Source organism: Vipera berus, assembly GCF_964194415.1.
Source record: "Vipera berus genome assembly, chromosome: 2".
Lineage (NCBI taxonomy): Eukaryota > Metazoa > Chordata > Lepidosauria > Squamata > Viperidae > Vipera > Vipera berus.
In genome coordinates this window covers 68,008,900-68,025,192 of record NC_138203.1, presented here as the reverse complement: position 1 = coordinate 68,025,192, position 16,293 = coordinate 68,008,900, and the positions used below count along the sequence as shown (strand labels likewise).

The following is a 16,293-nucleotide window of genomic DNA, read 5'->3' as shown; positions in this document are numbered from 1 at the left end:
GTCAAGCTTAGGATCCAAAAAGATCCTCACAGACTTGAATAATGGGCCCTATCCAACAACATGAAATTTAATGTGGAGAAAAGCAAGGTTTTACACCTAGGCAGGAAAAATCAAAGGTACAAGTATAGATTAGACAAAATGTGGCTCAAAAGTAGTAACTGTGAGAGGGACCTTGTAGTCCTAGTGGACAATCACTTAAATATGAGTTAGCAGTGTGTAGCAGCAGCCAAAAAAGCTAATACAATCCTCGGCTGTATAAAGAGAGGCATAGAATCAAAATCAACTATTAGTAATGCTTTATAAATGCTTAATAAGGCCACGCCTAGAATATTGCATCCAGTTTTGGTCACCACATTCCAAAAATGATGTTGAGACTTTGAGGAAAAAGTGCAAAGAAAAGCAACTAAGATGATTAAAGTCCTGGAGACTAAAACATATGAAGAACAGCTGCAGGAATTGGGTATGTCTGGTCTAGAGAAAAGAAGGACTAGGGGGTGACATGATAGCAGTATTCTGGTATTTGAAGAGCTGACCACAAGAAAGAAGGGATCAACTTATTTTCCAAAGCACCAAAAGGCAAGACAAGAAACAATGGATGGAAACTAATCAAGGAGAAAAGCAACCTGGAATTAAGGAGAAACTCTCTAACAGTGAGGACAATTAACCAGTGGAACAGCTTGCCTTCAGAAGTTGTAGGTGCTTCATCACTGGAGGTTTTTAAGAAAAGACTAGACAGACACCTGTATGAAATGATATAGGGTCTCCTCCTTGAGCAAGGGGTTGGACTAAAAGACCTTCAAAATCCCTTCTGATAGATTGAAAATTTTTGTCAGTATTCTGAATTAAAATGTATGCAGTTCATGCTCTCTGGTGGCTATGTTCTCATTTGGCCTTATAATCCAGCTGAAGTTCTTTCATAAAACTGATTTTAAAATATTTGTCGTAACAGGAAATACATTGAAATGCCATAGAATCTTGTGTGCTTAAATAATACTGCCGTCTCAATACAGGCACAAATCTGCAACAATATCATTCAATGAAGCAGTGTTTACTTTAGATGTCTAAGAGTTAAACCCACAATTTCAATATCTAGAGATTGTTATGGTTTTCCTGAAAGAAATTCATTTACAGCAATCGGTTCTTGCTGCCAATTGTTCTCCTTTTCCATTTTCCAGTGAAGCACAAGAGCTGGCAAAGAGGCTTTACTTTCTCCACTATAATAAGATTAATTTACAACCTGCTGATGTTTCTGTAACCAGTGGCTGATCCATACAGACTCTGAAGTTATTCCATATTCTTCTAAAATCAAAAGCAAGATTCATTACCTCAAGCAAACATACAAGCCTTTGTTTCTCAATTCCTATAGATTCATCACCTGATGATATAATGAAGCTATCATGGCACATCTCCACACAGCATTTTGTAATGAGCAGAACAATTTTGGATGTAGCCTTAAGGCATGCAAGCATCTACCTATGGGAAAATTAAGTCCAGCTGTGATCAGAGGCTGATTTTATATAATGGTGTCCAGAAGATAAACACATATATTCAACCTCAAGTCAAAAGACCATTTAACAAGTAAGTACTGTAATAAACTATTAAGATAAACTTGCCACAATCTGGTATCCTACAGATGCACTAAATATAATTCTTATCATTATTTCCAGCATGACTGATTTATAGTCAAACATATGAAAGTGGGAGAGGAATATCAGATCATGAATTTGGTCTAGACATGACCCAACTCCCATAAAAATGTGAAGAAGCCAGACTCCAGTAGTTATCAAAACCCTATCAATTTCAGACCACAGAGACTTTACAAGCACAAAAGCTACTTTTCATATTCTAACTACAGCAGAAAGAGAGAGAGAAAAAATAACTGAGATGGTTATGCTGACAGCAGTCCTACTCCTCTGAAATGTAATTTTCTAGTTCTCCAGTACTATTTGGCTCACTGAAATTTAATTGCTTCATATATAGTTAAACATATAAAGCTAGGGCAGAGGACAGACTTAAAAGCCCCTGCAGCTTTCAAGAAGTTCCAGGGAGCAAGGGAGTAACACCAGGTATTAAGGGATGCAGAGAGTTAGAATTAAAGAAGATTTAATTAAGACGTATAAGGAGATCTTAAGCTTGGAAAGGAACGTCTGGTGTTTGAAGCCGTACAATCTCTTGCGAGATGAGAAGATCGTTCAAACTTGGTTTCAATATACTCAATTATGTGCCAGGTGGAAAGAAGATCAGAAAATTGGTTTCTCAATGACTGATGAAAATTTGATAAAGCAAATTAGAAACCAGGGTCCAGCAAATATCAAACGGATTTATCTTGCATTGATAGATATTGACTCAGAAACAGAACTTGTTAAAGACTGTATGATAAAATGGGCCCAGAATATTCAAGAAGTTATTACAATGGACACGTGGGAAAAGATCTGGGTGAGGAACGTAAAATTTACGCAAGCCCAAAACCTAAGAGAGAACTTTTATAAAATGTTTTATAGATGGCATTTAGATCCTAAAAAGCTTGCAAGTATGTATCCGAATTATCAACCTAAATGTTGGAGGTGTGGTGGTGAAGATGCAACGTATTTTCATATATGGTGGACCTGCAAAAAGGTTAAGGCTTTTTGGATAAAAATTTGGTGGAATATGCAGAAGATCTTCAAGCAAAGGATAAAGTTTTGTCCGCAATTGTTTTTATTGGGCATAATTACAGATGCTACTGTTGTGGACATTAAGTTGATGTTGAACTTAATCACAGCAGCAAGACTCTTAATAGGTCAATATTGGAAAAAGGAGGAACTGCCGACTATAGAAGAATGGACTCTAAAAGTTTCTGACCTGGCGGAAATGGCAAAGATTTCGGCTTACTTGAAAGATCATTTGCAAGAACGTTATATTATGGAGTGGAAAAAGTGGATTGATTATATCCAGAACAAATATGGGACTAAAAAGTTTCATTTAGCATTTGAATAAGTTTCCTTTTCTTTTTTCCTTTTTTTTTCTTTTTCTTTTTATATGTAATATTAGTATTGCTTGTAGTCATTTCATATGAGCTAGAGGGCGATAGACTTAATAGTTTATTGTTGTTAGCATATGGATGTTTATGATTGTTTTTTGTTTTTATACCTTGTACTTAGCTCTGGGAAGTCGGGGGGGAGGGGGGAATGGGGGGAAGGGATAGGGAGGGTTAGGTAGGGGTGGGTGGAGGGAGGGGGGATTGTTAAAGACAAAATGTACTGTAAAACTTTTCCAAAAAAAAAAGATTTAATTAAGAAGATTTAATTTAATTATTTAAGAAGACTACTGGTAATTACTGGTAAGTAAACAAAATAAAAAGTAAATGTAAACAAAAGAGGATGCTACTGGGGATGAGAAAAACTGCAGCCAAAGGGGAGGCAGGCTTCAAGATCCTTCCAATTCTTCAGCTGAGGACAATCAAAGTAGCCATTCCGGACAAAAGGGGATTATGCTGTCCTGAATGGAAAACAAGAAAGTATCCACCATATCTACTGATACGTCCCATGATATGGGACGATTGTTCCCTCTCTTAGTATTTTGCCAAACAAATTAAAAATAGCAAGAATATTCACATCGCTAGTACATGACTTACAACGGTTCATTTAGTGACTGTTCAAAGTTACAGTGGCACTGAAAAAAGTGACTTATGACCGTTTTCCCCACTTACGACTGTTGCTGCACGCCCATGGTCAAGTGATCAAAATCCAGCCACTTTGCAAATAATTCATATTTATGACAGTTCCAGTGTCCTGGGCTCATGTGATCCCTTTTGGTGATCTTCTGACAAGCAAAGTCAGTGGGAAAGCCAAATTCACTTAACAATCTTGTTGCTAACTTAACAACTGTTGTAATTTACTTAACAACTGTGGCAATGGGGCAAAATTCACTTAACTGTTTCGCTTAGCAGCAGAAACTTTGGGCTCAGTTGTGGTCGTATGTAGAGAACCTCTGCCACCATCACACACCACCACCCTGCCATCCTGTGCCATGCTCGGTTTCACCATGTCATTTTTTCATTCAAAAATAGGGCATTGCCACTTCCTTCTTTATTCTCCCCTGACCCGTTCTGCTTTTGTGCCTTTGTACCTTTAAATATTCATTTTAATGTGGACCTGATACAGTTTGAAATTTTGGCAGTGGTTTGCATTCTGCCCTTGCCATTTAGTTTCCGAATGTTTTGTTACCAGCCTAGGGAAGATCATCAATGGGACATCAGTAGATACGTCTTGTTCTATTTCTCAGCTTGAGAGTTCTTAGTATTTAGGGCAGCTAAAACAAGTGCAAACATTGCTTCACAAATACAACAGAGCAGGACTTTACAAAATCTTGGGGAGATTTCAAGATGTCACTCAAGTCACTTAGAAACCCACCAACCACCAAATGGAACCTAATGAAAACAAAAACAAAAACAAAGAAGCTAGATAAGTCTAGACCCAAGAATTTGCTTTTGTGGTTGGAACTGAACTAAATCCACATAATTTCCACATAAAGTTTCACATAAAGTCTTTTCAGCAATATAATTTATGGTGCATGCAGGCAAGGGAGAAAAAAAATTGCTACTCTTATATTAAACAATTCAATGATATTTTTTTTTGCCTGACTACTCCAAATACTCCAGATATCTACTATAGGACCCTAGAATTAGCTGATGTTACATGTTTTCCCTTTGTCATAGCAGGTGCAGGCTTAATTGATCATCAATGGAGCTAGTAATAATAAGTTCTATTCTGTATGCAAATTTTCCACTGGAATGCAGCAGTGAACTAACCTAAACAGAGGACCAGAATATCAGGGTTCATCAACATGCGGCCTCAGACTTCTGATTATTGAAATTGCAAAAGATTAACAACACACTTCCATGTTTTGCTGGTTCCTTCAAAACACAGTACTTGGCATTTGGAAAACACTGGCTTGCTCATATTTTCGGACCCCCCCTAACTTCACAAGATAGATATGCTTTTTCAAGAGTCTGAATGGTGAAGTGATGACTCTTGTCGACAATATAAGAAACAAATAAAAGGAAAGCTAATACTATTATTTTTTCCCCTACTATTATATTCACTATTATTGTCTTCTTCTTGTTCTGTGCATTATTCCTATTGTATCTAAGGGTCCTCATGAGCGTTGTTTTGGGCTTGATGTATAGAGATGCTACGTGGAAATCTCAGCCAACCTGTAGCAGAATCTGACAACTACTTTCCTTTCTTATTCAGGCTTGGGACCAGCAAGGTGGAATTATATTCACTACTAAATGTCTACTTTATTAATTCTGCACTATAGCATATTTTTCTACTGTAAAAGTTCCAGAGAGAGAGAGCTCACGCAGGCAGCAATAATAACTTATAATAAATACCATATTTTACATATAAAATATCTGGATTCAGAAGTCATTAGTTCCCTCCTACCATAAACATCCTCTTCTCCATAGAAAATAAACTCATGGAAATACCTTCTGTCCCCACTAGTATTTTTGTACATCAAATGTATCTATCAAAAACAGAAACAATTTTAAGTGAGGGTAATTTAACAAAAATGTATCTAAAAATTGTATTGAGTGCTATATTCACCCCCTAGTGTAACTGAAAAACCTGCTGGTTTTACTGTTACCAAGGAGACATGCCGTTGCTCTCCCTTTCCTCTGAACGTTTTTTATAACTTGGAAAAATAATGATTATGTTTGTTTTTTGCAGACAGGAAATCCACGTCAAGACTTAATGCAACCACAATGCTCTCTCATTCATGTGATGCTGAAGTTCTGAAGGGATTAATTACATATTTCTACAAAAAATTAATAACAATGAAAATATTGAAGTATTCCTTATTGTGATGAGTTTGTGAGGTAACATAGGACAGAATATCAAGTCTATTACCATGGCATATCTGAAAACTAAGTAGAAGATGCAATCACAAGTATATTAATACTTCAGTAATTGCTAAGAAAACTCTCCTTGCCCCAGTTACTACTATCATTTACAAGTTATGCTTTTCCTACTTTATATGTCACCCTGTCACTCAATCAAGTTTGGAAGTAAAGACATCCTTCTTTGCCTAATCTCATAGTTAGAACATTTTTTTTAAAAAAAAGGTGTGATAAAAACACAACAATAATAATTCTGTACAAAGGTGATTCAGGACCCTATGACTATTGACAATAACTGAATCTCTAGCTTTTACGCCTAAATATCTACTTGCTTCTCTGTTCTCTGGAAAACTGAAAATATTGGGTAAAACCTTGCTACTCTTATTACCTGTTGTATGTGTGTGTGTGTGTGTGTGTGTGTGTGTGTGTGTGTGCGTGTCTAGCATAGTATTGTATATAGTATGTTTTAGTGAATGGACAAGCTTGATTCTGAAATGTTTCCATTTCATTGGAAATGAAGGGGGAACAATAAAGAAAATGCCAAGTCATGAAAATGAACTGCATACAAACATTGCAAATGTTTGACTATATATCAAACAAACAGAAATCACTTTCATTCAAAAATATATATATAAATGTGCAAATTTATAAATGTATGTTCCAATAACTGTAACCAGAAATTGTAGACATGTAATCAATTTTACTAAGAAAATGATTAAAATGTGAGTGTAAATTCACTTTGTTGCTGTTTTCTTTAATTACATTTTATTTCTTTTATTTATATAGTCAGTGTACACTGTAAACTACCTTTCTCAGGAAGCAGTGTAATCAAGTGCAAAATTAATGCAAAAAATGATATCAAATAAACACTAACTAAAGTATAACAGCAGAAATATTTTTTTCTAGTTACTTAATTATCCTGGCCCTCCAGAACCATTTCTTGGAAAATATAAGAGGGAGGACAATGAGAGCCAGTTTGGGCTAGTGGTCAAGGCACTGGGCTACAAAACCAAGAGGCAGTGAGTTCTAGTCTCATGAAAGCCAGCTGGATGACTTTGGGCCAGTCACTCTCTCTTAGCCCATGATAACAAGCCGGCCAGTCAATTCCTGTGGCTAGTTGAGCCAAAATTAGAAAAAAACAGATTCTGCACTTGCAGGAAAACACTAGGAAGAATAAGAGGGAGGTCTTGTGCTGAGGATACACTGTTACAAATGAGGGGAGCAGGCATCAAAATACCCACTTTGACTCTTTGACTCTTTGACTCTTTGACTCTTCCTGTCCCATCTCTTGGTAAGAGGAGATGGGACACTCACCCAAGTCCGTCATGCAGAATTTACCTGAGATAGAAAATCTCTAAGAGACTCACTTTCTGAGCCTCATTTTAAGAAGGTTGCAGTGTACTGCAGAAATAAGTGTTTTGCAGAAAGCTTGGGTAGAAGGATACTCTGAAAGTATTATTTTTTATTTTTATTTTTTTTAATTCCATTTATATCCCGCCCTTCTCTGAAGACTCAGGGCGGCTTACAAGCTTAGCAGTAGCCTTCATTCTATGTATATGCCTGCTTATTAGGGCTTTCACACACACCCCCAAGCGGCATTATTACAAAGTCAGCTTAATTGCCCCCAACAATCTGGGTCCTCATTTTACCTACCTCGGAAGGATGGAAGGCTGAGTCAACCTTGAGCCTGGTGGGATGCGAACCTGCACTAATTGCAGGCAGCTGGTGTTACTTAAGGAGGCATTAGCCCACTGCTCCACCAAGGCTCTGTATTACTGTTTATAATATCATGTGCCCCACCATAAGCTCCAGTTGAGCATACAAGCAACCAAAGGAGACAGTACTGAAACTTAGAGTCATATATTGCGCAACACTAACCTTACAGTGATCTAAATTGGGATAAGGAACAAAAACATTGCTAATCTACTCTTGGGCTGCCCCAGGCATGGGCTGCTCTGGAAGTGGTGGGTGAGGTAGTTGCATAGATGTGAGCTTAGATACTCAGATTCTGAGTTATATTGGACTTGGTCCTGTCACTGTGTAATAAATCTGGCAGATTCTGGGAATGGAGGTAAATGAATATTTAGGGTCTATCATTCTGTTAAACAGTTCTCAGGAACCCATCTTAAAAGGTGCTGATTGTTTTGGTTTGTGAACATACAATACAGTTTTTAATTTCAGACGTGAATTTCATTCAAAATCACTGTTGCAGTAGTAACAAAATAGAATGAGCAAATAATTAACCACAAATGAGGCTCAGGCATAACTAATGCGGTTTTGAAAGCACGATACAATACTTTACTGCTTTAATCAGGTTTAGTTGCGTCAATATTTTGATTACCAACTATTTTACCTATGCTGATTCAAATCACTATCCTCGATTTTCAATTATTTTAAAATTGTGTTGCTTGTGCTAGTCATAAATGGTAACAGCAATAACTGAGTTGGGAGATAAAATGAATCTGCTTTATTTGATATTTAGAAAAGAAATACATGTTCCAAAAGATTCACTGAAAAAATACATTACTATATGAAAAAAGCTAAGGCTTCACACGAGTTTTACCCCTTTTTTTCAAGCACTCTCAGTACTATAAAAGCTTTCTGAAACACACTAAATGGAATGTCTCCATTTATCATATCAGCAAGAAAGAATATGGCTACTGCTATTTTATTATTGTGTTTATATAAACATAAACATGTTTTGGAAAAATGGTTCACAACTCTCCTACTACAATTTTTCCTCCCTAGTTCCAAGAAGTCATTTGAAATTTTAATTAGAATATAGAGAAGTTTTTTGATTCCATGTCATACATTGGCCTATCTAACTCAGCAAGGTCAATACCCGTTTTTTTTTCTTCTCTATATAGATAGTCCTCGACTTACAGCCACAACATTTCCATTGCTAAGCAAGACAATTGTTAAGTGACTTGTGCCCCATTTTATAACCTTTTATTGCCACAACAGTTAAGCGATCGTAGTTAAACGAATCATGTGATCATTAAGAAGAGGATCTAGCTTCTCCCATTGACTTTGCTTGTTGGAAGCTGGCTGGGAAGGTTACAAATGGTGATCACATGACCCCGGATCAATGCAACTGTCATAAATATATGCCAGTTGCCAAGCGCCCAAATTTTGATCGTGCGACCATAGTGATGTTGCAGCGGTCTCAAGTGTGAAAACTGTTCATAGCTCACCTTTTTCAGTGCTGTTATAACTTTGAACGAATGGTTGTAAATCGATGACACAAAATACATTTGTCTTTCACCTGAACTACTTCCCATCCTTAATGACCATTTAAGATATTTTGGACAAGTAGAATATCCATTCTGTTAAGCAAAGTGCTACTAGCTCCCACCTATATGCTAATGTCCTTTCCCTGGAATGTCTCTGGGCATTCTATGCACCTAAAAATGATGAAAGGAAACAATATTTTTTTTATTTTTTATTTTTAATTCCATTTATATCCCGCCCTTCTCCGAAGACTCAGGGCGGCTTACAAGCTTAGCTAGTTGGAAGAGAATAGATGAAAGAATCTTTTCCTTCCCTAGCTATATTTTTTTTAGCTGCTGAGTTTGCATGATGCGTAGGGCAGTAGGGAGATCAGCAGAGGGACAGACATTTTTTGGCCCTTTGCTTTTCATGTTTCAGATTTGGCAGTAAAACGGCTTGTCAGAAAAAAAGAATGCCTTGTTGCTAGGAGGATCATCCAGAAATGATGGCTGATGAAGACACAGGCTGCTTCTCTACTTGCGCATAGAGCAATGATCCCAAATCATTGCTTTCACTTCATCCTTAGACTGTCAGTGAAGTTATTAATTATACCAGTGTTAAAGCCTATTTATTTCAAGACTACCTAAGAACAACCTCGATGTGCATAAAATCTCTTAAGCATCCTCACTCCTTACTGTGGAGGAAAGTCAGATGCCTGACAATGATCAGAAACAGAGACAATAAAGGTGGGATAACAACCAGCAAGGAGGCCAGCAAATGTCAGGCTGGCACAATTTCTTCTGGGTCAAGAATGGATGGATACAGACAAGATCACAGACATCAGGAATAGTTCATAGGCTGGATGTTTGGCTTCTGGAATCCCATACTTAAAGAAGGAGGTGGGAAAGATGCGAGGTGGGTCTGTGGCTTTAAGGTGATTGTTTTCATTGGGACCACAATAAGAACTTCATTCCCTCATAGCTTCCATTTAAAAATTTCCTTTAAAAAAACACCATGCAGAGAACCAAGCTGTAAGCTTAGCAAAAAGTGCAGCCTGGTGTTACTATTGTGTGTGGGCATCCTTCCTCTGGGCTGCTTTTAGTTTTCTCACATTAATCTAATGGTTTAATCTAACGGCTGCAGAATCAAGGCAGATGATCATTATCAACTGCATGCTGGCTGAACCATCCCCAAAATAATTCTCTGCCACTCCTGGCTATCATCATATGGCAACAACCTTGGGGACTGGATTTATCTCAGTAGTGGCTTGCCAAAGTCACACGGTGGGTTTCATGGCTGAACTGAGTGCAATGTCCAGGTCCAAACTGAATACTGGCTCATGCTACATAGGAACAAGTAGATGTGTTCTTGCACCAGAACAGAGATAAGATGGTTCCGTCCTAGGCGCCTGATGGACCCTGAGCGTTTCCAAACGGCGCTTGGGCCCCCACCTGCCTCCTTTGCTCACAGCTCGGTCGATGCCCTAGTGGAAGCTTGGGAAAGGGCAGCCAGAGAGGCACTTGACCAAGTTGTACCCATGCGGCCCCTGACCCGGGGCAGATCCCAATGGGCGCCATGGTTCTCCATTGAGCTCCGGGAGATGAAGCGTCGGAGACGGGGCCTAGAGAGCTGTTGGAGATCCAGCCGATCCGAATCCGACCGGTTACGACTAAGGTCGTTTACGAGAACTTATCTCGCGGCGATGAGGGTGGCAAGGTCTAACTACTTTTCCACCCTCATCGCATCCGCAGATAATCGCCCGGCCGCCCTGTTTAGGATAACTCGCTCTCTCCTTAATCAGGAGGTGAGGGAGGAACCCTTGCAGGGTAGAGCCGAGGAGTTTAGTCGATTTCTGTCGGACAAAATCGCTCGGATCCGGACCGGTTTGGACTCTGACTGGGCAGAGTCTGACGATGAGGATACAGGCAGCCTTGTCGATTTAATCTGGGAAGAGTTCGACCCTGTGACTCCTGAAGAAGTGGAAAAGATCATGGGGAAGCTGAGCTCCACCATGTGTTTGTTGGACCCGTGTCCCTCCTGGCTGACTTATGCAGCCCGGGATGGGACACGAGGCTGGCTCCAGGCAGTGATTACTGCTTCTTTGAGGGAGGGTAGTTTTCCTGCCGCCTTGAAGGAGGCAGTGGTGAGACCCCTCCTCAAGAAGCCTGCCTTGGACCCAGCAATATTAAACAACTATCATCCGGTCTCCAACCTTCGCTTTTTGGCGAAGGTTTTTGAGAGCGTGGTGGCGCAGCAGCTCCCTTTGTTCTTGGATGAAGCTGATTATCTAGACTCGTACCAATCGGGTTTCAGGCCCGGGTACAGCACGGAGACGGCATTGGTTGCGCTGGTGAATGATCTCTGGCGGGCTCGGGACAGGGGTTGTTCCTCTGTCCTAGTCCTTTTAGACCTCTCAGCGGCTTTTGATACCATTGACCATGGTATCCTGCTGCGACGTCTCAGGGGGTTAGGAGTGGGAGGCACAGTTCTTCAGTGGTTCTCCTCTTACCTTCTGGGACGCTCGCAGTCGGTGTTGGCAGGGGGGCAGAGATCAACCTTGAGACCTCTCATTTGTGGAGTTCCTCAGGGATCGGTTCTCTCGCCTCTCCTGTTCAACATCTATATGAAGCCGCTGGGTGAGATCAATATGCTGATGATACCCAGCTTTTTATTTCGACCCCGAACCACCCCAGTGATGCCCTCGACGTGATGTCCCGTTGCCTGGAGGCGGTCCGGGTCTGGATGGGGAGGAACAGGCTTCGACTCAACCCTGACAAGACTGAGTGGCTGTTCGTGCCGGCATCCCGGGAAATTCCGATTATTCCATCTCTGGCCATGGGGGGTGAACTATTACCCCCCGTAGATAGGGCGCGCAACTTGGGGGTCCTTCTAGATTCACAGCTCTCCTTAGAAGAGCATATTGGAGCTGTGACTAGGGGGGCCTTTGCCCAGGTTCGCCTGGTGCGCCAGTTGCGACCCTATCTAGACCGGGATGCCTTGCGTACAGTCACTCACGCGCTCGTGACCTCTCGTCTAGACTACTGTAATGCTCTCTACATGGGGCTGCCCTTGAAGTCCACTCGGAGGCTCCAACTGGTGCAGAATGCAGCCGCGCGAGTTGTGCTGGGAGTTTCCCGATACTCCCATGTTTCACCTTTGCTCCGCGAGCTGCATTGGCTGCGGTTGTCCTCCGGGTGAGATTCAAGGTGTTAGTAATGACTTACAAAGCCCTTCATGGCATGGGTCCGGATTACCTGCGGCAACACCTGCGGCCGGCGTCATCTTCCCTCCGTCCAGTGCGCTCCCACAGAGAGGGCCTCCTCAGGGTGCCTCCGATCAAAGAATGTCGATTGGTGGCCCCCAGGGGGAGAGCGTTCTCTGTGGGCGCGCCAGACCTATGGAACCGCTTGCCGGTTGAGCTCCGGACGGCCCCCGACCTTCGCTCCTTCCGGCGCGATCTAAAAACATATCTATTTGAGCAGTCTGACCTGTTCTGATGGGTTAGGGTTGGGGTTTTAATATATTTTAACTACTGTTTTACTGTTTTAACTTTGGGCACTTATTTAATTCGTTTTTAACTTTTATATTCTGTTTGTATTTATTGCCCTGTACACCGCCCTGAGTCCTTCGGGAGAAGGGCGGTATAAAAATGTAATAAATAAAATAAAATAAATAACCCCCACCCAGAAAACCTCAAATCTTAGTGATAAGATGCAGTCATGGCAGAAGAATAAATTGTGCAAACGTGGCAAAGAAATCATACATATGTACATAAATTCTGCCCACATTTCATTACTTCCATATAATGTGAACTGGATTTCAAAGTCTACTCAACAGACTATAGCATTACTCACCTGTTCTAGATAAAGAAGCCAGTCGCTGCCCCTCCCAAACAATTTCTGAATAAACTTCCTGTATTCGGCTGCCTGCCTGTATCTCAGTAAAGTGAGGTTGGAAATAGTCTTAAGTTCCCTAGAAACATCTGCACCTTGGTCTCCAGTTCTGCCCCTAAAATTGGGAATATATGACCTGATTTACTAGTAATTTTATTTAAAATAAACATTTTAAATTAGCAATAAGCACATTTACAAATCTCGGCCACAGCTACCAGGCTAAAATCCCACGGCAAAATAATACTAGCAACTCCTAGACAGAACCTCTTCCTTAAGCATTGAGGGGATCCCGCCCTAAATCCCGCGATCTGGGCACGGGTGAGCCAATGGTTTCTGCTCCTGCCCTCGGCAGGTTCTTGATCTGTCCCTAGATCGCGCCTGAAGCGGGTCCCCAAGGCTGACCCCCCCCCCACCCTAGGCAAGCCCAAACCCAGACAGGACGGACGGAAGGGCCGGCCGGCTCACCCAAGAGCAGCAGCTTCAGCTCCTCGCTGAAACGTTGCTTGTCTCGGCGCAGCCGCCGCTCGATCTCCAGCCTCAGGAGCCTGCTCGCCTTCTCCTCTTCGGATAAGCAGCAGCAGCAGCACTGCCCGCCCATGCTCGGCAGCGCCCCGGGGAGAAGCCGGGCTGAGGGCGCCCCTGTCTTGGGAACTTCGAAGATCCCGCGGATAACTCGCCGCTTCTTCCCCGCCCGGCAGAAAACAGATCGAGCCCCTCGAGGGCAACGGCGGGAGGCCGCAACTCCGGCTTAATCGTCAGGGTAGTCGGCTTGTCTCGGGGAGAACGAAAGGCGCTCAGACGGCGACCGAGGCCACGCCCCTTCCCCGCGTTCAGTTCCCGGGTAGGAGGCGTTCCGCTTCTGTCCCAAAACGGATCTGCTTTCCCTTTGCTGCAAGGGAACGTTTACTTTCTTTGCTACTACGGGTGAGGATCCGGCGCTGTTCCGGAACAGCAGATCCGTTCACCCACCCACCCACCCACCTACCCCCACACACACACCTTCAGACGCTCGGGATGAAAACCCGACAATCTCAAGGTTACCTGCGGTTGTCTTCCGTCCAGGCGCACCCTCGCAAATCGCTCTCGTTACTTCGGGGTCGCTTCTTCCCAAATGTCAGCGTGCCGTCCATTTAAACGCACCGAATCGATGCCTTCGCGTTATGCCACGGCTTACTGAGCAATTTACCGTTTGACAGAGTTACCCAGCGAATTGTCCCTAAATCATGTTTTAACAAGCCACAATAGCTGGCTTCGTGCGACGTGTTAAAGCCGAAGCCAAGCCACGCTATGGATTAGAACCAGTTTAATTTATGCTTTGCCACTCAGTGGCATGGGGGGGGGGGGGGGTTGAGGGGGAGGAAATCAAAATGCAAGATGATGGGTGCAGCGTTGTGATCCAAGCTCCATATCCCTGTTGTCCTGTGCACATACAAAACAGGCAGAGCTTGGGTTGTGATCCAGTTCCCGCTATCTGGCTGGTTTTGATCATTTGGGGGAAGCTTTGGAGGAACCCTAATGTGTCTTGTGTCTTAATATATTTGATCCAGATTGTTATATATAGGTCATTAACTGTGGTTCATGATTCGACGATATGTGTGAAGCGGATCGTTAGATTCAATAAGAACTATCAAAGCTGATTGGGGAAAAAACAGCTTTTTGAGCTAGTAACTTCACAACAAATCTTGCTCACCTGTTCAGTGAGCTCCAGTTGCTAGCAGTTGGTGGTCATTGCAGGTCTCTCTCCAGGCAGGATAAACAAACTTCAAGGAGCTGAACTTTTGAACTTTCACCTGTTGGGTGGATATTGCCTTGCACACATTGTGCTGAGTCTCTCTCACAAAATGTTGAAAAGCAGAATCCCTGGGACTACCACAGACCGACAAGAAGTAATAATAACGTAAACATACAGTACTTAGTCCAAGAAAACCGTGTTTCCTGTAAGGGGGCTTGAAATGGACTCACTCCATCTGTCTGTGTGTCTAGCGCCAGAAGAACTCTTTGTAAAGTAAACTAAACAGGATGAAATTTCATGGGGAAGGGGAAGCCATAGAAAGAAAGAATGAGTTCAAAAGGCTCCAGATCTGGAGAAAAATATTCCAGAAAAATTCTCCTAGTGCAGTGGTGGCGAACCTTTTTGAGACCAAGTGCCCAAACTGCAATCCAAAACCCAGTTATGTATCGCTGGGTGCCAGGTGGGTGTGGCCCGCTGGATGGGCGTGGCCAGCTCTATGTTGCTCTGGTGGATGGGGCAGTGGGCAGGAGGGCATCTTGCTAAGTGAGTGGGGGGTATGGGCGGAGGCTCCTGAGCCCCGCAGCTCTTCCAAGAGGAGGAGAGTGGGGAGGAGCTGTGCTGGGATTGGGGCTCCTTGTGCCTTCCGCTGCCTGCCTGTGGTGTTCTGCTGAAGATGCTGTGGCTCTGCTTCCCTGGCAGGGCAGGGGCGTGTTCGTGCACGGGGATGAACATAGGGCTGCTGCCTCACTTTCTATGCCGTTCCAGGACTGGGCTGGACTGGGCGTGGAGCCTCCTCGTGGCTTCTTCCCCCATGGACATCAGGAGCACCCACACCACCTACCACTCATCCCAGGGCAGCTGCCACCGTCCTGCGCTCTCCAGCCCGTGACCGGCCAGCCGGGTGTGCCGGGATGCCTCCCTTTGGGCTCCCTCAGCCTGTCCCCCCCATAGGCAGCCCTGCACCTGTCCCCAGCCAGCTCTCCTCCTCTGTCCTTCTGCTCCTGCTGCGGGTGGACCGCAGCTTACCAAGCCAGGTGGTGCCTCTCCCTGCAGGCATCCTCAGGCGGAGAAGCCGGGCAGCCACGGCTCTTGCTCCCCTCTGGCCTCCATCTGCTAAGTTTGGCGCGCCCAGCTGGCCAGCGATGGGCTGAAGAGTGCAGGATGGCGGTAGGTGCCCCGGGACGACCGGTAGCTGGGGTGGGTGCTCCCGATGTATGCGGGAGAAGAAGCGGCAAGGAGGCTTCACGCCCAGTCCAGCCCAGCCCCGGCATGGCATGGAAAGTGAGGCAGCAGCCCCACGTGCATTGGACCCAACCCTCGCAGAGCGCCCTTCACCCACCTCCCCAAACCGGTTCCTTACCTCCACCCGGCTTGTTCTGCAGCCTCATGGCAGCGGCATTGGGCAGGAGGTGGCAAACAGGGCTTGCTAACAATTGAGCTGCATTTGCCACCCTTGGAGCCGGTGATCAGCAGGGCCCTGTCACAGGGGGATTTGGGGGCATAGGGGTGCAGCCCTATGAAGCTCACCTTCTTCTTGCCTGAGCTGCCCGGATACACAGCCCCGTTGAGCGACTTCT

General features: G+C 43.5%; 1 protein-coding gene across 1 annotated transcript in view; it reads right to left on the bottom strand.

The window, feature by feature from the left end:
- LOC308664441 (guanine nucleotide-binding protein subunit alpha-14-like) overlaps positions 1-13,667 on the bottom strand; it is a 34,589-nt gene extending 20,922 nt beyond the window's left edge. The window contains exon 1 of the mRNA XM_081321678.1: positions 13,450-13,667. Within this exon, the coding sequence (XP_081177804.1) occupies positions 13,450-13,582 (133 nt within the window). The 5' untranslated portion in view covers positions 13,583-13,667. The remainder of the gene's footprint in view (positions 1-13,449) is intronic.
- Positions 13,668-16,293: the final 2,626 nt, after the last annotated feature.